Source organism: Oryzias melastigma, linkage group LG17 (assembly GCF_002922805.2).
Source record: "Oryzias melastigma strain HK-1 linkage group LG17, ASM292280v2, whole genome shotgun sequence".
NCBI classification, from domain to species: Eukaryota; Metazoa; Chordata; class Actinopteri; order Beloniformes; family Adrianichthyidae; genus Oryzias; species Oryzias melastigma.
In genome coordinates, this window is record NC_050528.1 from 10,095,316 (window position 1) to 10,122,939 (window position 27,624).

General features: G+C 36.7%; 1 protein-coding gene and 1 long non-coding RNA gene across 6 annotated transcripts in view; one reads left to right on the forward strand and one right to left on the reverse strand.

The window, feature by feature from the left end:
* Window positions 1-9,656, reverse strand: part of LOC112147345 — a 45,677-nt gene extending 36,021 nt beyond the window's left edge. Inside the window, exons 1-2 of the long non-coding RNA XR_002919441.2 lie at window positions 9,236-9,656; window positions 5,731-5,842 (exon numbers count right to left, since the gene is read on the reverse strand). This is a non-coding gene — a long non-coding RNA (uncharacterized LOC112147345). The remainder of the gene's footprint in view (window positions 1-5,730; window positions 5,843-9,235) is intronic.
* Window positions 1-27,624, forward strand: part of tnr (tenascin R (restrictin, janusin)) — a 193,067-nt gene that overhangs the window by 93,591 nt on the left and 71,852 nt on the right. For all 5 annotated transcript variants that reach the window (XM_024273657.2, XM_024273660.2, XM_024273658.2 and 2 more), the window contains 6 exons: window positions 2,160-2,199; window positions 22,594-22,707; window positions 24,109-24,325; window positions 24,446-24,552; window positions 24,808-24,970; window positions 26,143-26,619. In XM_024273657.2, the coding sequence (XP_024129425.1) occupies window positions 22,642-22,707; window positions 24,109-24,325; window positions 24,446-24,552; window positions 24,808-24,970; window positions 26,143-26,619 (1,030 nt within the window). In that variant the 5' untranslated portion in view covers window positions 2,160-2,199; window positions 22,594-22,641. The remainder of the gene's footprint in view (window positions 1-2,159; window positions 2,200-22,593; window positions 22,708-24,108; window positions 24,326-24,445; window positions 24,553-24,807; window positions 24,971-26,142; window positions 26,620-27,624) is intronic.

Below are 27,624 nucleotides of genomic sequence, written 5' to 3' on the forward strand. Positions count from 1 at the left end.
AAATAAATGGCAGGTTACAGAGCTGCCTTTTATTGTGGTGAGTTCAAGGAAAAAATGTGTAATAGTCATGTTGTCTAGTCAGCATCTTGATGTGGCACACCTGTGCAATAGTCATGATGTATAACCATCTTGATATGGCACACCTGTGCAATAATCATGCTAATCAGCATCTTGATATGGTACACCTGTGCAATATTCATGCTGTCTAATCAGCATCTTGATATGATACACCTGTGCAACAATCATAATGCCTAATCAGCATCTTGATATGGCAAACCTGTGCAATATTCATGCTGTCTAATCAGCATCTTGATATGACACACCTGTGCAACAATCATAATGCCTATTCAGCATCTTGATATGGCACACCTTTGCAATAATCATGCTGTCTAATCACCATCTTGATATGGCACACCTGTGCAACAATCATAATGCCTATTCAGCATCTTGATATGACACACCTGTGCAACAATCATAATGCCTAATCAGCATCTTGATATGGCACACTTGTGCAATATTCATGCTGTCTAATCAGCATCTTGATATGACACACCTGTGCAACAATCATAATGCCTATTCAGCATCTTGATATGGCACACCTTTGCAATAATCATGCTGCCTAATCAGCATCTTGATATGGCACCTGTGCAATAACCATAATGCCTAATCAGCATCTTTAATGACACCTGTGCCATAATCATGCTGTCTAATCACCATCTTGATATGGCACACCTGTGCAATAATCATAATACCTAATCAGCATCTTTAATGACACCTTTGCAATAATCCCTCTGTCTAATCAATATATTCATGATGTCTATTCAGCATCTTGATATGGCACACCTGTGCTATAATTCTTCTGTGTAATCAGCATCTTGATATTGCACACCTGTGCAATAATCCAGCTGTCTAATCAACACATTCATGGTGTCTATTCAGCATCTTGATATGGCACACCTGTGCTATAATTCTTCTGTCTAATCAGCATCTTGATATTGCACACCAGTGCAAATAATTCTGCTGTATAACCATCTTGATATGGCACACCTGTTCAATAATCATGCTGTCTAATCAGCATCTTGAGATGGCACACCTGTGAGGTCGGATGGAATTTTTTCATCAAAAGAGAGGTGCTTACTAACACAGCTTTAGGCAAATTTGTGATCAATATTTGAGAATTTTTTTATTTTTAGTTGTGGGAAATATTTTTAACAAAATTGTTGTATTCATATTTTTGTTCATTGTTGATACGTTTTCTGCGTTATTGGCATCAAAGCAAAGTTGTTCATTTGGGGAGAAAAATTAGTTTAAATGTCATTTGCCTCAAAGAGCATTTGAAATTGTCACAATGAAATAAGTTGTCTTACAAAAACATGTAAATGTTTTGAATTTGCATGTTGATTTCCCATATGAAGGGGACAGATGGAGAGGAGCATCTCCCTCTCTGAGCATGTTTGAAGAGCAGATAGCGGAGCCTACTTCCTTTGTTGATTTAATCAACCATTGTTGCTGGAACACAGCCAAGTGAAAATGACACTGTTATTCTGAGAATTTGCAATTCCTCTGAGCGGAAGTCGAACCGGCCAGCAAAGCTTATCATCTTGTCTCACAGAGGTTGAGTGAGGCATGAGCAGGAGCAAAAACAGGGGGCCTGTTTGTGTTTGCGTGGGCGCGAGCGTGTGTATTTAAATGCCTCGGGAGGTGATTGTAACCAAAAAAATCCCAGCAGCACAGCAGATGAAGAAAACAAATGAGCAAATTTTTCTGTCTTCCATGTTAAAAGAGGAGCTCTTGTTCTATCTCAGCGGGGAAAGGTGTACATGCACACACCTTTGAACACTGTGCCAGCTTTTTTTGTGTGTGTAGGAAATGTTTGCCAGCTTTAATTGTGAACATGGAAGTAGAGCTTGTTTGTTTTGTGAATTTAAATGCCGAATTACATTGCTAATTTAGCTTATGGACAATGCCAATCTGAAAGAGTTAGGAAAGACTTACTCTCTTGCTTTTACACACCTCTGTTCAAATTATCTGGAGTATGAGAACTGCTTACACAGTTTGCATTTGAAATATTTTTTTCTGAAAATAGTTTGCTCACTAGAAAGCTGTCTAAATGTGTAATTATTGTAATGCTGATTAAATGTTTCCTGTCTCTTGGGCAGGTGCAGAATCGCACAGAGAGGCTGGGCGCAGAGGAAAAAGGTACTGAGCACACAAACAAAAGCTGCACCTTCATGTCAGGATGCATTAATGAACATCCATATTCCTTTCCCTCCAGCTACAGTGTAATGTTCAATTTAATGGTCTAATGTCCCTTAATGACTACTTTATGTGCACAAGCTTATTGTGTTTCTATCAACCTGAAGCACATCTAATCAGACAATTAGCGATCATCTTGGGCTAATTTACATGTATGAATTCATCACCATAACTGCCTTTTCTAATAGGAACACAAATGGATTGTCAGATGGGGGTCATGTGATGGTTATTAATTCACACAAACATCAGCATCTACACACACACACACCACTGTCTCTGGATGAATAAACACGGGGCGCATTGAAGGATGAGAACAGCAATTTAGAGGCAGACCTATTGTTACGGTGCACTTTAAACAGAAGTGTATTCTGACATCCCTGGCTGCTTTCAATGCAAACGTAAAAGCTGAATGGGTTAGTAAACTGAAACAGAAACAGCATTGAACAATACTGGGACATAAAACTAAAGTTTTCTCATGACTGAATTTGAGTTAAGCAATTTAGTAAATGAAGCACAATGTGAACCGAAGAAATAAGTCAATTTTCCAAGCTGAGGAGGTTCTGATAACTTATGTTTAAAATAACCAAATCAATTAGCATCTATTCGATCAGCACCATCACTACACCATAATCACTAGATGTGTACTACTAATTACAAGTATTGTGTTTTTTATTATTGTGCATCAAAAGATTAAATATATATTTTATGTATCAGATCTGACACTATCAGTTATCACCACCAGTGTGTGAATGTGAATGTGTGAATGAGTCTGTGACTGTAAAGCGCTTTGGCCTTTCAAAGAAGGTAGAAAAGTGCTATACAAGTATACGCTATTTACCATTCACACCATTTACATTTCCCCTATTGAGAATATTTGGGATCAAATTTGCCTCTAAGTTGGGGGCAAAACCACTGGTGCAGAATAACCCCGCTAGCTTACAGCCCCCACATCAATTCTTCTTTATTTGGGAGGGACAAAAAGCTCCGACCAACTTCCAGATACTCACCTGACTCATGTCTTGACTGAAGTCTGGTGGGTCGCGACTCATGAGACTTTAGTCTTAACCTACGAGACTTGAGTTGCAACTCACAAGACTTGAATCGCAACCCACGAGACTTGAGTCGCGACCCAGGAGACTTGAGTCGCGACCCACGAGACTTGAGTCGCGACCCACGAGACTTGAGTTGCGACCCATGAGACTTGAGTTGCGACCCATGAGACTTGAGCTTCAACCCTCAAGACTTAGGCTTCAACCCATGAGTCTTGAGTCACGGCTCACTAGACTTGAGTCACAACCCACAAGATTTGAGTCGCAACCCACAAGACGAGTCGCAACTCACGAGACTTGAGTCACAACCCACAAGATTTGTGTTGCAACCAAGGAGACTTGAGTCGCAACCCACAAGACTTAAGTTTCAACCCATGAGTCTCGAGTCATGGCTCACTAGACTTGAGTCACAACCCAAAAGACGAGTCGCAACCCACAAGACTTAAGTTTCAACCCCTGAGTCTTGAGTCACGGCTCACTAGACTTGAGTCACAACCCACAAGATTTGAGTCGCAACCCACAAGACGAGTCGCAACTCACGAGACTTGAGTCACAACCCACAAGATTTGAGTTGCGACCCACGAGACTTGAGCTTCAACCTACAAGACTTAAGTTTCAACCCACAAGATGAGTCGCAACTCACAAGTCTTGAGTCACGGCTCACGAGACTTGAGTCACAACCCATTAGACTTGAGTCACAACCCACAAGATGTGAGTCGCGACCCAGGAGACTTGAGTCGCGACCAACGAGACTTGAGCTTCAACCCACGAGACTTAAGTTTCAACCCATGAGTCTTGAGTCACGGCTCAAGAGACTTGAATCACAACCCATTAGACGTTAGTCGCAACCCACAAGACGAGTCGCAACTCCCGAGAAAGCATACTTTTCTTTATATATGTCCTTCATGATACAAAAAAATGCCACAAGAATGTTAAAAATAGTATTTTCAATAGAGAGGGATTTTGTTGTTATAAATGTTTAATTTTTGCTACACATTTCAGTGACATTTTAGTAAGTTATTGAAAAGCAGGTAGTCTGTTCAAACATCCATGACTTCCCATAGGGTCAAAGCGGTGAAGCCTCCAGAAAACAGGAAGGTAATGTCAGCCTGAACAGCTTAATGTGGCTACATCTCTGAATCAGGACATTTGATTTTAATGCCATGGCTTCTGGGAATAGCCTGTTGAGAGGATACAAAAAGTCCTCTCTATTAGCAAAGAGCCAGCAACAGTGACAACCTGCTCACAGTGTTTACAACAGCAGCCCTAACAGAGAAAGGGCAGAAATACAAAGGAAGCATAACGGAGTGGGATTAGCCGCAACCAAAAAGTGGGCTTCTTATTGTCCCTCTTTCTTCAAAAGAAGCCGCTGGTCTCTGATGTCCAAGTCTCTTCTTTTTAAGCCGATGTTTATCACCTTTTTTTTTTAATTATACAGAACCTATTTTTAAAAGTTGTGCTCTACACCTTTGGAATTTCATTTTTTCTTAGTTTAAGTTTTTGTTAATGTGGGTGGAAAAAATGATACAGATGGTTTGCGTTAGCTTTAGAATACTCATAAAATAAACTGGGAAATGCCTTGATTAGCTCGTTGTTTTAAGTGAACTGCATTGGCTGCTTTAGAACAATTAAACGGTTAAAAATGAAATATTTAAATATATTAAAAAATGCACACACAAACCTGTGAGAATAAAAAATCAAAACAAGCATAGCCAGAATTAGACCATCACAAAAGCAATTTTTATTATTTCCTTTATGGCTAATTTGCTATAAGAAAACATTCGCCTCAGAATGACAAGAGAAAGTCTCTAGAAATTAGATTTGCGTGTGTACACTAACTCAGCTGTTCTTTCCTGATGCTCAACCAGATTCCAAATTGAATGTATAATGAAGCAGCACAGATCTCAGCAGCTAAGATGCGCGTGGACATGTGTGCTGTGCCTGATTTCAGCTGCAGTTGCCGTCGCCATTCTGAATGTCCAGCATCTCCTGGCGCTGCTTCAATAATCAGGACTGACACAAGCACACAGACCATAATCCCCATTGATTAGAAATGTCTCCATTCTATCCCGGCTGTCTGTTTTTCTACCAGAGTCTACCTGCTGCTAATTTTGTCTTCACTTTCATTTACCCATTCATTCCTGTTTTTCCAGGAATGAATCTCCGATTGCCATGTTCTAATTAATATCAGTTTAAGAGATTATTTTTAAAATAATTTAATTACACAAACTACAAATGTGGGCCTATTTGTCAATGGAAGAAAATTCTGACCAATTACAGGAAATGCTTTGACAGATATATATTAAAGTGCATGTTTTTATGAGACTGTTTTCATTCAAAAATTGCTTTTAATAATATATATATATATATATATATATATATATACACTTTACCAAACAACTATGACTTACTTCTGGTAGCTCACCTGTAAGCCGTGACTCAAGTCTTCTGGGTCGAGACTCAAGAGTCGTGATTCCAGACTTGACTCTCGTGGGGGATGGGAAGAGGGGCGGGGTTGCTCCATGCTAACGATCCCACTCAAAACACAGAGGGGATTTTTTAATGAACAATTCTGTCCTTAGCCCTTAGTTGTTTACAGCAGGAGTGTCAAACTCAATCACACAAGAGGCCAGAATCCAAAACTCACCGTATGTCGTAGGGTGAACTGAATAAACATTTATTGAAGACTCTAAAACAAAGTTTTTAAAACTTTAAAACCGTTACTTTTTAGCATAATTATGAACTAGATATTTAGCATTACCTGGAATAATGCTAGTGTGAATGCTGTAAGCTGAATTTCTCCGCTTAAGAATCTAGTGTTGATGGCTGAAGATGCTGAATCTAATAGCCAGTTAAAATATTAGCTTAATGTCAAATTAGCCTAATAAAATAAAAAATATATATATTTAGTTTAGCAAATAAAATAGCTAAACTTAAAAAAAGCCTAAAAAATGAAAAAAAGGACTAAATAAGCCAAAACAGCTAGCATGTAACTAAAAAAATAGCAAAACTTCAAAATAAGCTAATAAAATGTAAAAAAAAACCTAAATTAGCCAAAACAGCTAGCATGTAACAGAAAAAAATAGCTAAACTTAAAAACAGAAACAAAAAAAGAAAAAAAGCCTAAATTACATAAAACAGTTAGCATGTGGCTGACAAAAAAATAGCTAACCTTCATAATAGCCTAAAAAATGAAAGAAGTCTAAATTAGCCAAAACAGCTAGCATGTAGCTGAAATTTTTGTTAAACTCTAAAATACCTTAAAAAATCTTAATAAATGCCAAAATATTCCAAAAAGTTACCAGAATCCCAATTGTGAAAACTTTAAGACTGTAACTTTTTAAGCATAAATATGAATAATAAAAAGGCAGGAATATTATTCCAGAATAAATCAATTTAAACCTTAAATAACTTTCAACCTTTTAGTCTCCATAAAAATATCCATCCATCCATCTTCTTGACCGCTTCTTCCCTTTCGGGGTCGCGGGGGTGCCGGAGCCTATCCCGGCTACTGATGGGCGAAGGCGGGGTACACCCTGGACAGGTCGCCAGTCTGTCGCAGGGCCTCAATCACACACACATTCACTCTCACATTCACACCTAGGGACAATTTAGAGTCACCAATGAACCTATGAAGCATGTTTTTGGACAGTGGGAGGAAGCCGGAGTCCCCGGTGAAAACCCACGCATGCACGGGGAGAACATGCAAACTCCACACAGAAAGGTCCCAGCCGGGATTCGAACCGGGGCCTTCTCGCTGTGAGGCGAGAGCGCTAACCACCTGCGCCACCGTGCAGCCCTCCATAAAAATATGTTTTGTCAAAATTATACTAGTTAGAAATAAGCACAAAATAACATCGGGCCATTAATCAAGATAAAATAAAATGATCTGGAGGGCCGGAAATAATTACACAGAGGGCCAGATCCGGCCCCCCGGGCCTTGACTTTGACATTAAAAGATAACTGGGAACACTTGAAATGGGTCAAATGACGATCAGATTGTGTCTTTAAAAAATGTGGCAGCCATAATAATAATAACAATAATAATAATACTAACAAGATTTTGGTTATCAGAGATCCAACTACAAATTAAAGGTTTTTCAGGTTTTGGCAGGTTTTATTGTATTTTATTTCCTGTTTTTGGATTGGTATTATTTAAAATCATAAGTTATCCAATTATTAATCTTGTCATGTCTATGCTGTAGCTCCCTCTGCATCTTCATACAATAACAAGAAAGGACAAAGAACGCTAATTCTACTTTACAAAAATGAATAAAAAAGTAGAACATCTTTTTTTCAGTTGAGTACATTTTCTAAAATATAAAATACTTTAAGCAATTCTAAATCTTGGATCCACAGTGTTCTGCATAGAATAGTCAGATATAAGTAAATGATGAAAAAAAATTAGCCATGAGACATTTTACTGGAACATTTCCCCTCGTTCATTTGGAAAATGCAAAGAAAAAACATTTGAAAGCTAAAAAATGCAAAAAAAAGACGATATTGTGCAGGATTTTATTTTTATACATAAATATGCATTTTTTATGCAGTTTGAATGTGTCCTAGCGCAAGATTTTATGATCCTACATCATCTTTCTGAACCTTGAAATGACTGAAGCAAGGTTTGCCTCAGGATCTCAAGCTGTGCGAGGGCTTTAAAGCTCAGATGCAGCGAGATGCAAGTCCACAATAAGCCTCAAAGGTAAAAAAGTATGACTTCTGGGTCGCTCATTACTCTGGTACCCCACCATGAAAAGGCCCACCCCTCTAAAAGTGAGATTTTTGACTTTCTTGAGTTAAAGAAAAGGCACAAAACCACAAAAGAAAAAAAACATGGGATGTTGAGAAGTGGAACATTAATAACTAAGAAAAAATTTGTTAGCAAAGGTTATTCTAAAATTAAAATAAATCTTTTATTTATTTATTTTTTTTATGATTATTTTTTTTTTATTAATTAATTAATTAATTAATTTATTTATTTATTTATTTATTTATTTATTTATTTATTTTTTAATGTTAAAGGCTGCCGACCCTTGGACTAATGTCCAAAAAAAATAAATAAATAAAAAAATATATTTTCTGAACATGACGTGGACAATCTGTCTCATAAACATGGAAACAATCTCACAAAATTGAGATTTTTATCTCAAAAAACATGATAAAATTTGATGAGCGATTCGATTGTTGTTCATTTTTACACAACTCCTCTCAGTTCCACACAAGAGGCTCCTGTTATTTAATTAATTCTCATTCTGAGCAAACAGTTTAAATCAGAATTGCCATCTGTTCATATCGTTGGGGATTTTCAGAAACAAGAATATTGTTTTTTTTGTATAGAAACCATAAATTCCTGGAGATTTGCTTTTTTAATTTGAGTTTTTTGTGTTTTCTGCATTTTGACCAATAAATACTGAATTTGAAATGTGCCTATTTGCATTAGAGAAATATGATCAATTAATTAATTTAGCAGGAGTTTTAAAGAAGCTAAAATAAAAGGTAAAATGTAAAAACAGCCTTCGGACTCTAAAGTAGCCCATCCCTTTGATTTTCTGCCTTTGAGCTGTTTGTTTTGGTGACTAAAAGCAGTCCTTGCTAAGCAGCAGGAATACGTCTTCATTTGCTGGTGCGGCATCGAGCAGGCGGCAGGGACAGAAGAACTTGTCAATCCTTTTGATCCCCTGTATTTGCTTTATCGTCTCTGCACAGCTTATGGTGTTTGATTGTCCCCGTGTTTGTGTCATTTCAACCGACCCTAAACCACAGCAGAGCGAGAAGCAGACGGAGAACAGAAAGCACACACGGAGGAAGCTTGTGTTTTTTCCCTTTCCCCACTGAACGTATATGAAAGGAACAGGAAGATGTGCTGTCATTTCAGTCACAGAGACACAAAGGCCTTTGAGAGAGGAAGATGAAAGCAGAAAATGACTCACCAGAAAGACGGAGAGACGGGAGCTCAAGAGGTGACAGCCGGGGTCGTTTCGAAAATGTTCACCCGGTTTTTGATTTTGGTCTTGAGAAAATGAATAGAGACGGATAATTAAATTAAATTACAAGTGCATGGCATGTTCAACCGATGATTACCTGTCTTATACTCTTAATCGTAACAAAAAAAATCTTAAAAAAAACTTTTTCCCAAAAAAAAACTTTTCCTAAAATTTTTCAAAGACAGAGAAAGTATTTTTTTTAATGCAGTTTCCACAAAATTTAAACTTATATCAATAATTATTACATTAATTAATATGATGCCAGTGCATTTTTTTCTACAAAATCAATAAATATTAAGTCAAATATCAATACTTTAATCTTATTTTTACTACTAAGGGTTTTTTTTTCACAAGAACCAGATTATTTAATTTGTGTTGTCATGGTAACAGCTAAACATCATGTTAAGTGATGCAAAGCATCACTTCACTTCTTACTGCTTGTTTTTGTCCAAAATGTTTTAGTCCACAAGTAGTTTTCTAGATTGCTTTTATTTGAAGAAATACTTGAATGAATGGTTTATTGTTCATGCCCTTTTTTTTTTAAAAGGAAACATACATTAGACCAGGGGTCTGCAACCTTTAACATTAAAAGAGCCATTTGGGCTCATTTTCTACAGATCAAAACCTAGAAGGAGCCGCATAGTCTTACTTTAGCCTTTAAGCAATTTGGATTTACATTCATGACATTCTTTTTTTTTTTTTTAATAAATATGAATTATGTCTATTTTTTAGCCTGAACAAAGCAAAAATATACAAAGGAACTAGCATTTCTCAAAATGGGATTTTTACTTTTTTTAAAAAACGTTTTTTACTTTACCTTTAGTAGAGGCCTAAGTGTCGAAAAAGTAAGCTTGTTGCTTAATTACTAGCTGAACTCCAAATTAGCATAAAATTCCTTAGTTAATTAAATCAGCCAAGAACGTTAGCATGTTGCTAAAATAAATGCTAGACTCTAAATTAGCCTTAAAATCCAAGCAGATAACAAATCAGCCAAAAATGTTAGCATATTGCTAAGATATAAGCTAAACTCCAAATTAGCATAAAATTACTCAGTAAACTAAATTAGTCAAACATGTTAGCCTGTTGCTAAAATAGAAGCTAGACTCTAAATTAGCCTAAAAACCATAGATAACAAATCAGCCAAAAATGTTAGCATATTGCTAAGATATTAGCTAAACTCCAAATTAGCATAAAATTACTCAGTAAACTAAATTAGAAAAAAATGTTAGCCTGTTGCTAAAATAGAAGCTAAACTCTAAATTAGCCTAAAAACCATAGATAACAAATCAGCCAAAAATGTTAGCATATTGCTAAGATATTAGCTAAACTCCAAATTAGCATAAAATTACTCAGTAAACTAAATTAGAAAAAAATGTTAGCCTGTTGCTAAAATAGAAGCTAAACTCTAAATTAGCCTAAAAGCCCCAGTAGACAACATATTAGCCAAAAACGTTAACATGTTGCTTATATAATATCTCATTTTTTTTTTTTTTTTTAACTTACCAGTATTTTATGTTTCTTCAGCCAGAGAGCCACCTTGAAGAGATAAAAGATCCACATGTGGCTGTGGAGCCGCAGGTTGCAGACTCCTGCATTAGACAAACTTTAGGCTTGAACAATTGGAACAGAATGAAGAAAATAATTCTTGTATAATCTGTTACTTTTCCCAAACAAAAAGCAAATAACCACCGTTAACTCTCATCAATATATTCTATCTATATTATTCTTTCTTTAAATATTCAATTCATTTTTTTTATGTAGCCCCATTATAACAACACAGTTGTCTCAACGGACTTCACACAAGTAATTGTCCAAAAACATAAAATCATTCATAAAATTTAAAACTAAACAGACTAAAGCTGAGCGCAATAAATAGTCATGTTATGTGACTTAACCTCTTTTTTTATGTCAACTTTTTAATCAGGATTGAGTATTTATTCACCGTGACCGTCATATAAATTGACATATTTTACATTAAACACAAACCATTCCTTAATACGATTTATCAAAGTGCTGAGACAGAATATTCATGAAAAGTATTCATTAAAAATATAAATAAATACAAATTAAAAGGCTTTATAGGACAGACCTCTTACTTTTGTTCTGAATCCTTCAATTAACAATGCTTCAGTTCAATAATAATTGGGACACTTTTATTTGCAAAGCTTTGCTAAATCCTTGGTAAATCATATAAGATTAAAAGTTACGTTTTTTTTTGTTTTTTTTTTTAATCCCCACTTGTTGTTTTGTACATCCCCTTGTTACATGACCCATTTTTGTCCTATCAAGATCTGTCAGAGAGACATCCTATTTTACCCAGACATTAGACACAAGATCATTCAGGCTTCAACTCAACACGTTCAATACTTAAAAACATGAAACAAACTTAAATCTCTAAGACACAATGCTTGTCACTTTATCAAATTTGTTTTTTATGTAAACAGAATACATCTTTACATATAGAACTGTTCTTACCAAAAGTATAATAAAAGCTTAATAACGTGCATCATTATATGAAATGGTTTACTTGCACCATTGAATTTGTACTCAATCTTTTTATTTATTTTTGGCCTTTTTGAAATTAGCAGGAGGTCATCTCTGAAATGGAAAATGAATTTCTAAAAGCTTTGTAATATGTCTGGGCAGAACAGAAGAGCAGTGGGTACTCGGCCGCTGGAGTCAGTGAAAGAGAAATAAATATATATCCGCATGTCCCTATCTTACTGGAAGCGGAGTGAACTAAAAGGACCTCAAGTTTCACCTCCCCTATCAAAATAATTAGTGCTCCTTTCATGCTTTTCTTTCAGTCCATTTGGGTCCTCTTCTAGGGCTGATTCATTCTTGTTGTGGCTTTCTGTGGTCACTTTTAATACAATTTTATGCTTTTAGAGTCTTTCTTTTGCTGTTTTGATCTTTTTCGTTTGTGTGTGCTTTTATTTTGTTAAAAAATATTTGTTTATGGGCACAAGTTTTTGCGTTTTAAATTAATCTCCAGGTTAAAGATGTATACAAAGATGGACAGACTCTTGATATATTTTCAAGATTAATAAAAAAATATTTTATTAAAGCAGAAGTAAAGCAGCATAGGTCAATCTTCTGTGTAAATCATTTTACATATACTTGGTATATGCTTTAAAACATATACATAAAGATGGTTATTTTTAGTAAGGATATCCAGCATTAAGTCAAATTAACTATTTTATTGTAATTGAATACATTTAGACACTGATTTAGGGATTGCAAATTTGTTACTTTATTTAACAACACTTATTATGTTAGTTTATGCGGATACCACCATCTTTTTTTTTTTTTTTTATCACATTTAAAAGTGTTGTAACTTTCTTGTTTTTTATGCTTAAATACCAGTATAAATGTTTTGGAAAAAATAAAAAAAATATAGTTTTTTAAGCGATTTTATGTGTGCTAAGGAACACTCATGAACTTTCACATTTTATCATTTAAGTCCTACTCCAGCCATAGTTTTTTTCTATTATAAAATTTATCCTAGTGGTCTTTTAATTATGATTATACAGTTTTTAGCAAAAATCTATAATCCTATTACTTTTTAAAGACTTATATTTCTGCAACGCCGCTGGAGCTTATTAAAAATTTTATTCTGGTTTGTGACGCGGAAGTTAGCTTAGCTATTTGTTTACAATCTCTCCAGCTTATAGCTCCTCACAAGCCCAAATCCAAAACCTTCCCCTTGTCCTTCCATTTGAAGGGGCACTTATAGTGAGAGTGGTGTCCGTAATATTTTTTTTAAGATCTCACCTTCTTAGCGGAGGATTACAGAGCTGTCCGTTGTGAGGGTAAACCGTGTCGCGCTAAACGCTAACGCTAGCTGACCGGCGACTTTTGATGACATCATCAGGCGACAGTGAGACACAATTTTCTATAACTCTCAGTTTGGAGGGCTAAATGTAGGGTAGGAGATGGGAAGAATTCGGTTTGGGCCTAACATTAACTTAATAAATATAAATATATATATAATTTTGTATTTATTTATTTACACATTTAAACTAAAGTGGGAGGATAAACCCCTAGAGATGGAACATCTCGTTTTTAAGGGGGTCCTCCATTTTAAGAAATAATATTATCAAATGACAGGATTAGAAACAGAAGAAAATAGTAAAAAAAAAAACAGATTAAATACACACAAAACCCCCCCACACACATTCCATCACCTTTACCCAACAGGACATTTCCACTTGTCCCTATAGATGCTTCAGAATTGTTGTAGAGAAGACTGAATTTTGCCCGTCCATGGCAGATGCTGTGAGCTTTTTCAAACCACTGGTTTTCTGCTCCTGATCCAACAAGATTTAAATAAAAAAGTATTAATAAGATTATGTATTATTAGAGAAAAATTATGAAAAAAATGCAACAAGAAATTGTTAAAAACACCCAAAACACTATTTTTACTATATATATTTTAATGAGTATATTATAAATAATATTTTTCTGCAAAAACACAAAATCCTAATAGTTGTTTTATTTGATATTCAAGTTTTAAATTTTATATATTGCAACTACATACATTGAAAGACATGATTGAATGTAAAAATCTGCACAAATCTCTTTTATTTAGATCGATTTGGCTGCAGATATGTCTCACTTGATACACGTTACCCTCCCTGTTCTGGATGACCCGTCTTTGATCTGTTCCCCTCAGAATCGTTTATTCATTGTGAGAAACTGTGCTGAGCATCTTTTGATCTGTAGTTCCCAGTTTTCTTCTCTGCATGTTATCCTCCGTCATCCGCAACGATTTATTTACATGTTTTTTTTTTAGTAAATCGATCATTGTGGAGTGTGCAGCAGGTAGTTATCAGTGGCCTGAGGTTGTTTTTCTTGCTGTAGACTTGAATCCATTTCTCGGTCCCATCTTTGCTCTGAAATATCCCACAGAAGAGAGGAAAAGACTCGTGCGCCCCTCGGCTTGAGGGAGCAGCCAATGAACAGAGCGCAATGGTCCTGAAAGACAAGGCAATTTGGCCACAGTGACTGGAATAATGAGAAAAGCATCGTAATGTTGCCAGAGTCCAATTTACAGGGTACAGAAGGAAAGAAAGACAGATTGAAAGAAGGAAAGTGAGATGTGGGGATGAAGAGGGAATATAGGGAGGCAAGAGATGAGAATGAGAGGGAGAGTGAGCAATCACCCCTGCAAGAAGGCGTATTATTAGTTTTTTGTTTGTGTTGAGGTGGCTGCACATTAACCTGTGCAAACACAGCTTAGAGCTTTGCTTCCATGGGGCAAAAAAGATGGTGAAAACAGGGCCTCTGCCCTCGAACAAAAGGCAATAAATAATAACTAGATATACAGGCTAAATCCTTTTTTCTGTCGTCAGTGTGGGAATTTTTTTTTTTTTTTAAGACTCAAAATCAACATGTTAAAAATAGTCGATGTAATGTGCAGAAAATCGATAGAAACAGCAAAAAATAAATAAATAAAAAGTGCCTGGAAAAAAAAATCCTTTCAGAACTTTAGGTAAAAATGACAAAAGAATAGAACTGCTAAATAGTGTTGCCACGATTAGTCGACTAATTCTCAACGAATCCACTATTAAAACAGCCACAACTTATTTAATAGTCGATTAGTCGTTACTTTATATTATATGGAGTCAGAGTGTAGTAAAGTTGAAAGTTATAATTGCATTATGCTAGCTTTTTGGACTATATTGGGATTTATTTAGATTTTTTAGGCTATTTTGGAGTATAGCTATATTAGCTACATGCTAGCTGTTCTGGCTAATTTTGGATTTTTTTCATTTGTTTAGGCTAATTTTGAGTTTTGCTAATATTTTAGCTTTATGCTAGCTATTTTGGCTAAATTATGCATTTTACCAGTTTTTAGGCTAACTTGGCATTTAGCTTATAGTTCAACTACATGCTAGCTGTTTTTTCTAATTCAGGCTTTGTTTTTAGCCTTTTACGCTAATGTGGAATTTAGCTCATATTTTAGCGTTTTGCTAGCGGTTTTGGCTAAATTAGACATTTTTCCTTTTTTTTTAGCTGGTATTTAGCTACTATTTCAGCGACTTGCTAGGTATTTCGTTTACTTTTGACTTTTTCTCTGTTTTTTAGGCTATTTTGGAGTTTAGCTAATAATTTAGCCATATGCTAGCTGTTTTGTCTAAATCGCCCACCAGTAGCCGGGTTAGGTTCTGGCACCCCCGCGACCCCAAAAAGGGACAAAGCGGACAAGAAGATGAATGAATAGACAGTTTATCTTTTTTTTTTTTGTTGGGCTAATGTGGTATTTAGCTAATATTTCAGCTACATGCTAGCTGTTTTGGCTAATTTAGATTTTTTTATCAGTTTTTCAGGCTAATTTTGCTAATATTTAGCTAGCTATCAGCTTTAGCAATTAGCTATTAGCATTTTAGCTATCACCTTCTGCATTTTCAGTTTTTAGCTTCAGCATTTTTAGTTGCCAATTTCACCATCTTCAGCTGTTAGCTCTAGCATCTTCAGCAGCTACATTCAGCTTACAGCATTCACACTAGCATCATCGCAGGTAACGCTATTTATCTGTTTTTAAAAATGTTTTAGTATTTTTTTAATATGAAGATTACATAAATGAGTTATTAAAAATTTGGCTGTTTGTGGTTTTCAGGAAAAGCACAAATGTTTTACGCTTAGGCTGGGATTGTTACACTTTGTCTGGGATTGTTACCCGACCCAGCATCAGAAAAGAAAACAGTTATGTGCCCCTCACAAGAAAAAGTTTAGGGACCCCTGCTCAAGATAAGTATGATCAAAATAGTCGATGTAATGTCCAAAAAAGGCTTTAGGGAACAGCAAAAAATAGGTGCCTGGAGAAAAAAAGAAAATTAAAATCCTTTGAGAACTACAGCAGTAGTTGGTAAAAATGACAAAATAAAATAAGTGCTAAATAAAAGTAGACAGATCACAAGCGTGGAGCAAAAGTGGATTTTTTTTTAAAAGAACTGAATAAAACCATGAGAAAAACTAAGTGGGTTTTGGACAGAAAATTGTCCCCACTTCTTCAACCTGACGAAACCCAGCGTTTCAGCAGATGGATGCGTTGTGCCCCCGTTAACAGTCCAGGCCTGATATCGACATCCAGCGAGCCGCGTCTCACGCCAGAAGCACCTGATGCCTCCTTTAGCGCTGACTGCTCATGATCACTCTGCCTCTCTCAGCAGCTAGGTTTTTGTGTCTCAGCAGCTTGGGGAGGGAGGGGTTTAACCACTGCAGCTGGACCACGAAGGCCGATTTTTCTCGCCCGCCATCCTCCAGTACAATTCTGTAAAATGAAAGTGACAGTTAACTGGTCCCAAGGCCGATCTAGTCAGAGGTTCATAGATGTGGCCCTAGAGGGTCGCAAAAAAAGGCAGTAAGACTGATTGAGACGTATGTCTCCTGAGCTGGCGGTAAACATTTAATAAAGGCAATAGTCTGAAAAATCTTGTTGCCGCAGATCAAGAGCGATGCACATACAAAGTGAAAGGTAATGAGGCTTTCCAACACATGCCTGCTTCATATTTTTTCAAAACTCTTTTTCTCCTTCTACTCATCTGGGTGAGAGAATGGATGAGATTGTTGTTACTCCAACTGTTAATGACTAATGTGATTAAAATAATCTTGATTTTATCATGCTGCCTGTTATGAAAGACTCTTCACTTTATAGATGTCTTAAGTGCTTAAATTTGAGCTCAATTTAACTGTTAAAAATTGAATGGATCTATTATGTGTCTCTCAAAAGTTAAGCCATTTTATTTATTACTTTGTCAAATCCTGTCCAAAAAGTCTGCTTCATTGATAACAATGCCCATTTTATAAGGCACACAATGTGACGCTCCCAGACATCGCGTCACATTATTTCCTGAATCCTAAAAACCCTCAGAATATAGACAGCAGCTGTATTCATACATCTCAATATGTCATTTTTGAGTCTATATCTCTGCTGTTGGAAAGCATGTCTTCTCCTCACAGACTCAAACCTCCTGTGCACTTCTGCATACAATTCTCTGATTTCTTTAAGGGTACACAGTGTTGTTGCTCCGGGTGCTTTGTAAAAAAAAAAAAAGGAAAAAAATGAGGCCAAAAAAATGTTTGGCAACATCCCCACACTAGCAAGTCCAGAGAAGAAGAGTTTTTAGGATTAATATCTAGGAATTGAGCTGTTGCCAATCGGTTATCTGCACTCTTATCCCAACAAATGTCAAATTGCTGCATTTTTAGCTTTATAAATATAGATCCTTCAGTTTATTTTTAGCTACTATTTATAGTCATATAGAAAACTGAATACTTCCTTTTATAGCATCAAGGTTTTTCTTTTCTTTTCTTCTCAATGATAAACAAAAACACAATGCACTAAATGTTTTTTTTTTACCTAATATTGCAACTAGTACATGTTTAATGAAAACTTAGTGCTTTAAAATTAGTCATACATGATATTTATATACAATATATTTATGACTATAGTAAACTCTTCACCAAAACAGTTTTTCACAATCTTAAAGGTAAACTTTTATTTTTTGAAACAACTATTAATTGACATTCACTCTTTCATGTTTGCTGAAATATCAAGTCTTAAGTCTGGATTAACCTAAATCTAAGTTTTTGGATTTTGGAAAAACTTTTATACTATTTCGAAGAATTAATTTAAACAGAAATGTTCTCCTGTTAATGTTAGTTCAGGGTGATTGTCCTTCTTTACTTTGTTTGTTATTTTGGCCTTTTGCTTCACATTTCAGTTATTGTTTCTTTGATTTCTTGTAAATAAATATGCTATCTTTTTTAATGGAGACGATCCTTTTTGTGTTTTTGTCAAACATTTTTTCTCAGTTCACTTTTATGCCCCTGATCCCCTAAACCAAAAGAGAACGTAACACTATTGATGCCCATATTTAGCATAATTGTTGATACCATAATTGTATGTAAGTCCATTTTACATACAATTATATGAATATTTTTTTTATTTGTAGGCATCTAAAAGACAAAATTAAAAATAAATCATCATGTCTATAAAATTTCAAAATGGTGCATTTTCTTTTTAACCTGAAAAAACCTGAAGAAATTTTTTTTTTTTTTTTTTTTTACGTTCTTAAAAATATATTTACTCTATATAAAGATTCTGCACACTTTATACTAGGCCTATAATATAGAGATTAGAGCTCAGAATTTACAAAAATAAATATAATTCTGCAAAAGTATTGACTTTTTTTATGCAACAATTGGGGCACGAACAAAACGGTGCGTTAAGATATGAACAAAAGTGAACAAAAAGTCTTATTTTTGCATTAGTTAAATAAAAAAGGTCATTTGTTAAACTGCACGAGCTGGCAGCTTTGATTCAGCCTTGAACCCAATTAATTTGTCAAAAGTAATATATATATATTACTCTTAAAAGGTACTTTTTTATTTTATGTTTTTATTCATTTAGTCCATAAACAGCAGAGTCTGAGTAATATCAATGAATTGTACTTTTTTCTTGTTTTACACTTGTTTCTTTCCCTAAATCCTGCAACATTGTGGTCACAGTGTAATGTCACTGCCAGAAGACATTTACGTCTCAGGGGGAATACATTTTGTGTAATAACTTCCATTATGCGATCACACAATGAGAGGCTGAGTATTGTTGGAGTCATGTTGGCTCAAATGCATGTGTTCTCTTTCTTTAAAAAAGTGAAAATATTGAGCCCATTCTTTGGGCCTCCAGCATGTTGATTGCCATCATTCTAAATGAATGGAGCTCTCGTTATTAAGCTTCCACGAAAAAAGCTTGTTTTGCTTTACCCAGAATGCTCGTGGGCATCAGCCTTTCATTATGAACCACCGACCACGCTATTAGTCTAAGGCTGCACACTGTGGGTTTTCTTTTTTTTATATATATATATTTTTACTGCTTCCATTTCATCTCATGCTGGATGTTTAAATGTGTCTTGTAATGCAACACCTGATTGCAAAGAGCAAAACTATTTATAAATAAATTGTTGGACTGATTTTACTGTAACAAAGTGGTTATGAATCCTTGCACACATGAGGTGTATATTTGTATAAACTCCTTTAGTCTTTGAGGCTAAACTGTCTTTATTATAGTTATATTTGCATTCATTTCTTGTTGGACAGAACCTGAACTTTATTAATTTTAGCTTTAAAAGGTTGCACAGCATTTAAAACGGGTCTCAAGTTGATATTTTGCAAAACCTGCCTTAATATGAAAGTTCAATGTCTATTAAGCAATATCTTCTGCATGTCCACGCTTGTTTGATGATAACTTTGTGATGTTTCAGCTTGCTTAAAACTTTGCATTTGCTATCGCCGTTGGATCTGGTCGTTAGAAAAGTCCTTAGCAACAGTTGCTAGCGTCATTATCTCCCGTTGTATCACAGGACATGCAGAAGATGTTGCAGTACATAGACATAAACAAACACTCAATAAACTTGTTCAGTAGACATAGACTATAGATATAGAGAGTGGACACAAAGCATATTTTTGTCATATGTTTTAGTTAACAGAACCAGCTGCAAGTTGCAAAAGGAACATTGTCACCTAGCAATCAGTAAATATTCTTGTGTGTCAATAAGTTAAAAAATTTGACTTTACTGACCTGTGACAGCGCATGATTAGTAGGAGATGAAAAAAAAATCTCTGCAACAACATTTAGTGTATATTATTCTTGCACTGACATGAAAAAAATCCCATTTACAAGATATCGCAAAATAAGGAAAGTAATAAGAAGTTTAAGTAAAGTACAGTAAAAAATTCAAGTGTCATTTTTTTAAAAACAGAGTTAATTTCAATGTTCTTATCTAGTTTTATGAACTGTTTTTCAATGTGGTACATTTAGAAGGATATTATGTTTATTCAAGCAGAAATATTTATAGTGGTGATATATATATAAAAGGTTTCATACTCATTAAAATAGACTTGAGCTTTTACATACAACTTTAAGGAAAACTGTTTGTAGGAGTTTGTAAAAATCAGATCTAAAATGTCCCAAAGGCCCAGTGCAATTTACAAAAACCTGGGTAACTTTGAACACTGGACGGTTTGGGAATTTTTACCGTTTTTTTTGTTTGTTTGTTTATTTTTTTTGTAGCAGGGGTGAAGATTTATGCTAACGAGACACAGGCTATATCCGAATTCCATCTACTCACTATTTAGTGGACTTTATAGTGCGTTCGCCATTTTCTAGTGCTGTCCGAATCTACTAATACACTAGAAATTTCCCATAAGTCTTTGTGAAAAACTAGCGTGCATCTGTACTCACTAGATTAGCGAATGTCGCGGTCGAGAAATTTCAAACAAAAAAAAAAAAACGTTTTTAAATGTATTTTTTTAATAAACCATCCACATTTTCACCACAATGGAGTCATAAATAAACGTCATGAAATGTTCGTATCATTTCGAGTTTGACTTTGTGAAATCGGTGACGTCATTCCCGGCGTTCGGAAATACGTAAGAAAAGTAGTGAGCATCATGACAAAATTTCCTTTAAAATCCAGGGCACTGAAAAGTTTTTTAGTCGTTAGGGGTTAGAGAGGGATTTCACAGACAACCACAGAGCTATGATAATCAGACGGGGAGGAGGGGTCAGGGGCGGGGCTACTCAGCTCCAAAAGCCACGCCCCCTAAGTGGAGATTTTGAAAACAGAGGCTTCAGATCAACATGAAAAATTGCTTTTTATGACGTTTAGGTTGTGGGATTTTGGTTAAAACTTCATAATTATTATTAAAACACTACTGGGAACGTTTTCTTTAAATTAAAAAAGAATTGTCATAGGAGGACTTAAAGGATCTGCAATAAAAAGAAGCCTAGAAAAATATAGAAGAAGGGAATTGTGTGAGTTTAACTTTTCAGCATGCATGGAGTAAAATAAAAAAAAGTGTGAACAACAAGAAAATCATACGGTTTAGAGCTTTCTGTCTCAAGGTCTATAAAAAACAAATGTTTTTTTGTGATCATTTTCTCTAAATTTGACTTAATAAGTCGACCTCAGCGACCTTTTCTTCAGCCAGCACCTCCAAACAGTCCAGATTCAGTCCTGACTCCTTCCCTTTCATGCCTGCCCACTGCTAAGTGAATTACTGCCACTACATGCTTGCAGGGTTTCAGAGTAAAAGACGATTAATCTTTTCAGTGTAGGACATTGCTTGGCAGCTACCAACACTGAAGTATTCCGTGGGAGTCCCGTTCACAAGGAGACACGCTGCATACTGTAAGATATGAGCAGCTGTCTTTGTCTCACGGATGCTCGAAGATGTACTGTTGGTGTCCGCTTTGTTTATGCGAGTGTCCTTGCCATGCACCCATGCAAAACTTTTCTCAAAGAACGGATGGGAACAACTCAAGGTGCTACAACTAAACCTCTTTTAAGAGGAACAGGTACTCAAAGACATTCGTCTGAAAAAAAAAGAAAAGAACTGATTTCTTTGTGAATAGGAGCCCTTACACACTCTATAGAAGTCTGACTGTTTCTCATTTATGTGCAAATACTCCAATGTTGCAGCTTTTTCTACCTAAATTATCAAAAACAGCTCAAGCCAGCAAGGTGAGATAAGAAGACTTCCATCTGACTATCACAAAAGGCCCCTGCAGAGAGCAACAGTCGGCTTCACCAACATGAGATGTATTGTTAAGATAGGAGTTTCTTCAACACAGATCTAGACTTTTTGGCTTGTGTTCACACATTCGCAACAACAAAAGCTAAAAAAAAGTCTAAATAAATATGAAACAAATAGATTTTTACCATTAAAACAAAAAAAAAGATCTCAGAAGAGTTCATTTTGATATATTTGACCAATAACGTGTGATGTGTCAACTCAAAGCATTCACATCCATTTTTTTTCATTTTTGCTGCTTTTATTTCAGTAGATCCTCGCTCTCAGTTCCCACTCAGCGCAGAAGGGATTACAGTAGCATCACTCAAAGCACGTCTCAGCTGAAATCCATCTATCAGCCTCGTCCCTGAGCAATATTTCTGAGTTGCTCCCAAGTGGGAAGATCAAATATTTTGTAATGCATGGTGAAATCCATTCGTTCTGTGCCGACTCCTTAATAATCCCTTCAAGAGATTCCTTTTTTCTCCTCTAAAGCCAATTATTTCACATCAGATCAAAGGCATTTATTTATCGTTTACAGAGGATAAGATTAATGTAGTGAGACAGTACACATAAAGTCATGAATGTGCGTTTTTTGTTTTTTCAGCGCTGATTCAGCAACTTCAGTGTATTTATGTTGAAAAATACACATTTTCACAATTGTGACAAATGATTATCTGTTGTACAAACTAATGTGTTTTTCTTCTGTCTTATTCTATTTAAAGCTTCCTCTCAGGTCTGAGCAAACAACAGCCGTAAAGTTGGTTCCCAGCATGCAACTGGCTACGATGTCAGCAACAACCTGGATCCTGGCTGTGGCCTTGCTTCTTGCTATGCAGGTAAAATGATTTTCTGTCACACAGTGGGGCAAAAAAGTATTTAGTCAACCACCAAATTATCCCACTTAAAAAGATATAGTAGTTATACCTCAACTATGAGAGACAGAATGAGGAAAAAAATCCAGAAAAATCACATTTTCAGATTTTTAAAGAATTTATTTGCATTTTAGAGGAAAACTCGTATGTGGTCAATTACAAAAGTTCAACTCAATACTTTGACATATACCCTTTGTTGGCAATGACAGCAGTCAAAAGTTTTCTGTAAGTCTTGACAAACTGTTGCTGGTATTTTGGTCCATTCCTCCATCCAGATCTCCTCTACAGCAGTGATGTTTAGGGGAAACATGGTCTTTAAACTCCCTCCAAAGGTTTTCTATGAAGTTGAGATCTAAAGACTGGCTAGTCCACTCCAGGACCTTGAAATGCTTCTTATGAAGCCACTCCTTGGTGTGTTTGGGATCGTTGTCCTGAAAGACTAAACTATGTTTCATCTTCAATGCTGATGGAAGAAGGTTTTCACTCAAAATCTGATGATACATGACCCCATTCATTCTTTCCTTTACATGGATCAGTCGTTCTGGTCCCTTTGCTGAAAAACAGCCCCAAACATGATGCTTCCGCCCCCATGCTTTACAGTAGATATGATGTTCTTTGGCTGCAACTCAGCATTCTCTCTCCTGCAAACAGTAGAGTTCTTACCGAGAAGTATCTGACCATAGAACATCCTCCCAATTATCTTCTGGATCATTCAAATGCTCTCTAGAAGACTTTAGACGTGCACATGTACTGGCTTTAGGGAGGACACGCCTGGCACTGCAGGGTTTGAGTCCCTGGTGGCGTAGTGAGTTACTGTCTTTGTTACTTTGGTCCCAGCTCTCTGCAGGTCGTTCACTAGGTCCCCCGTGGGGTTCTGGGATTTTTGCTCACTGTTCTTGTGATCATTTTGACCCTATGGGGTCCTAATAATTGCTCCCACAGTTGATTTCTTCACACTGAGCTGCTTACCTATTGCAGATTCAGTCTTCCCAGCCTGGTGCAGGTCAACAGTTTCTGGTGTCCTTAGACAGCTCTTTGGTCGTGGCCATAGTGGAGTTTGGAGAGTGACTGAGGTTGTGGACAGGTGTCTTTTATCTAAGTTCAAACATGTGTCATTAATACAGGTAATGAGTGGAGGACAGAAGAAGTTACATGTCTGTGAGAGTCAGAAATCCAAATATTTTCCACCATATTTTTATGTTTTTAATAGATTGTTCATTTCTGTTTTTGTTCTCCCGGGTTCATTCCTGTGCCTTTACTTCATCATTTTTACAACACACAGTCATAAAGGATAGGAAATAGCTTTAATCCCATGAGTTCTGCGCACATTGAGGGTTTGTTGTTCTGGAATGTCTCCCGCTCCAGGGCGCTGCTCACGCTGCTCCATCAGGAGACAACAAGCTTGTTCGAACCAGCCGAGTGAGGAGGCAGACCCCAGGGGGGGATCAGCCTCCCTCTGCTTCCTCAACCAACCAGACCCTGAAGGAACAACCTTTGATCTTTAACCATGTCTACAACATCAATGTACCCTTGGAGTCACTGTGTTCTGTTGACCTGGACGCCTCTGCAGCAGCAGCCCCAGGTGACGCTGAGGACATCTGACCGATCGTTGTGCTTTAAGACACTTTTAGCTTTTTTCTCAGCAACTCCCCTTAAGGAATATACACCAGTATTTATATTAATATTCATATTCTCTTTACAGATTCCAATGCAGAGTTAGGATCCAGACCGTCAGCGGAGGGTCCAATGGATCCAAATAGATCTGGACCGACAGAATTCACTGAGCAGACGCTGGATGCTGACAGCCAGGTCCGAGCAACATTTTTGTTACTAACACAGGAAGTGTTGGAAGTAGCGTGTGGAAAGTGACAGGAAATGTAGCCTCATTGTTCTTTTACATCTCTGTTGATCTGAAGAAGTCAACACTTTTTGAGTCAAAGGCACACATTGGTTACTATCTGCCCAGAGCTGCACTGAGATGATCTTGTTTGGCACAGACTGTTTTTTTTTTTTTTTTGGAAAATAAGTTATTTGAGCTTCTGTCAAACGTGTGTCCTTCCTTAGGTCACATTTACTCATCGCATCAACATCCCAAAAGCAGCATGTGGATGTCCAGCAACAATGGCCATCCAGCAGTTAGCCACGAGAGTGGAGATGCTGGAGCGAGAAGTGTCCATGCTCCGAGCTCAGTGTGGATCTGGATGTTGTGGAGAGAGTTCTGCAATGGGTGAGTCAATTTCCTTTAAATCTCAAACAGGAAAACCAAATACAGTACTGGACTATTGGAAAAAAAATACCCCAAAAAAACATCATACACAACAGGAAATATGAGGAAAAGTGGTTTAACAGAGGAGACTATTTGGCACCAGGTTATTGATTCTGGGCACTCCACTACTGTACTGAATGGTGTGAAGAATTCTTTGATATTGCTGCTATTATAATATGAGAGGGACAGAATGGATGGAATATATTATGTTTAAAGGATGTGCTCCAATGACACCATCAGCCATTTCAAACACAGTCTATAAAGACCCCATCTCTATGGTGAAAATAGGATTTTCTCCAGTGGTCATGATCAGAATCAGAAGGAGGATAAAATAGTTGAAGCGGACAGTGGAGATGAGGAAACACAAGCTGGAATAGCTTTTCCCGGGTGTTTCGACACTTTTATTCTCCTGTTAAGACTTTTCCGCCCTGTAGATGTGGCTGGCTAAAGCTTAAAGACCCACTTCAGTCATCTTTTGATCTACTTTATAGATGTTCTGGTGGTCTTTTTGTTATTATTATGCTGTTTTTAGCCATTTTTTTTTTTAATATGTTGTTTTCTTGGACATTGTTTTTGCAGAGCGGCAGAAGTTCATTAGAAATTTACCTCTGAGCTGGAGGTGCTTGTGACTCACCCCGTGTATTTTATTAATGACACAAATATATATTTTTAAATTATTTTCTTTTATCAGCTTCTAATTCCCATGAATTAATTGGAGAAATACTCAGAAATTGAAGTTTATTGTTAATTTTTATTTTATAAGTCATCCATCATACAAAAAATGTCACAAGAACGTGTTAAAAACACCAAAAACACAGCTGGTTTCTACTGGTGGTTTTGAAAGTCCCACTATGACATTTGTTTTTTCATTTGAAAAAAACATTCCCAGTAGTGTTTTAATTATGATTATGGCGTTTTTCACCAAAATCCAACAACCTAATTGTCTTAAAAAGCCATTTTTTTAGTTTGATCTGAAGCCTCTGTTTCCAAAATCTCTTCTGAGGGGGCGTGGCTTTTGGAGCTGAGCTGATCTCATCTGTTCTCTTTCATAAGAAAAATGCCTCACATACATGTTAAAAACTGTTAAAAATGATCTCAAAGTTGAAGTACAGTGCGTATAAATGTCTCTGCAGGGCATCTGGACTTCGTCCCGGGCTGCAGCGGTCATGGAAGCTTCAGCTTTGATCTGTGCGGCTGCATCTGTGAGGAAAGTTGGACCGGGAAGAACTGCTCTGAGCCCCGCTGCCCCAACGACTGCTCCGGTCAGGGCGTGTGCATCGAAGGGGAGTGCGTGTGCGACCGTGACTTCGGCGGGGACAACTGCTCGGAGCCGCGCTGCCCTTCGGACTGCTCGGGCCGCGGCCTGTGCATCGACGGGGAGTGCGTGTGCGAGGAGTCCTTCACGGGGGAGGACTGCATGGTTGGGAGGTGTCTCAACGACTGCTCGGATCAGGGCCTGTGCGTCAACGGGACGTGCCAATGCCGACCCGGTTACGTGGGCGAAGACTGCTCCATGGTCTACTGCGCCAACAATTGCAGTAAGAAGGGAATCTGCAAAGAGGGTTTCTGTGTGTGCCAAGATGGCTTCGCCGGAGATGACTGCAACTCTGGTAAGTCTACTTCCGCTTTTCAACAATTGCTAGAACTGAAAAAAAATAGAGATAAATATTTGTATTTATTTTTTTAATGAAGTAAAGGCTACAAGAACAAATAATAGATGCAAGAGTGAAACAAACTGATATTATTTCTTGATCCAGGCTAAAATAAAACAGGCCTCCAGTATAGCAGAAGGTTTTGATTAATCAGAATTCATTCATTTTGGGGCGACAGGTGTCATATTAGCTATACGCCAAACTTCCACATCATTTTTTGCCATTTGTGATACCCGTCAACAAAGCGGAGAACAAGGACAGACAAAGACTGAGAGTCGTATTAATGAGGCTGAGTCCTCTGTGCCCCCCCCCTATTTAATATCTATACCAAGCGAGGGAAATAAATTGCTTATTTCTTTGTAATTAGCCAGTGCTCATGCAGCAGAGTTTGTGGAATACAAATTTGAAGCAGTTCAATTACCAGAGGCATGCCTGGTGACAGGCTTAAGTGTTTCATGCTATCAGAAGCTGAAGAAAGTGGCATACGTTTTCGTTTCAATTATTGCGGCCAATATTTTCCCACTCTGAGAAATAATAGAGGCTGTTGAAGCTTAATTAGATATTCCAGTCATGGAGAAGAAATTGATGTATATCATGCTCTAAAATACTGTTTATCCGTCTGCAAACAACTTATCAGCAGATATGCTCAATCGTCATGTTTAGGGAACCAGAAGTTAAAATGGAAAAGTTGTAACACTTCTTGATTTTTGTTTGAAAGCTAAAATTGTGAGGAGTGACATTTACATTCGCACAGCTGCAGTTATCAGTGTTATTGTAGAGGCAGGTAGTGAAACTGAAGCTCTCCCATGATGCTTTACTGTCTTATTTTGTTGTTCTGTTCAGTACAGAAACATCACAGCAGCTCCTGTCTGTGGGTTCAAATTCAATGTCATATTTGTGCAAAACTGTAGCTTTAAGAATCACAAGGTCAACTCATATTACAATATTGGGCAAAAATAAAAA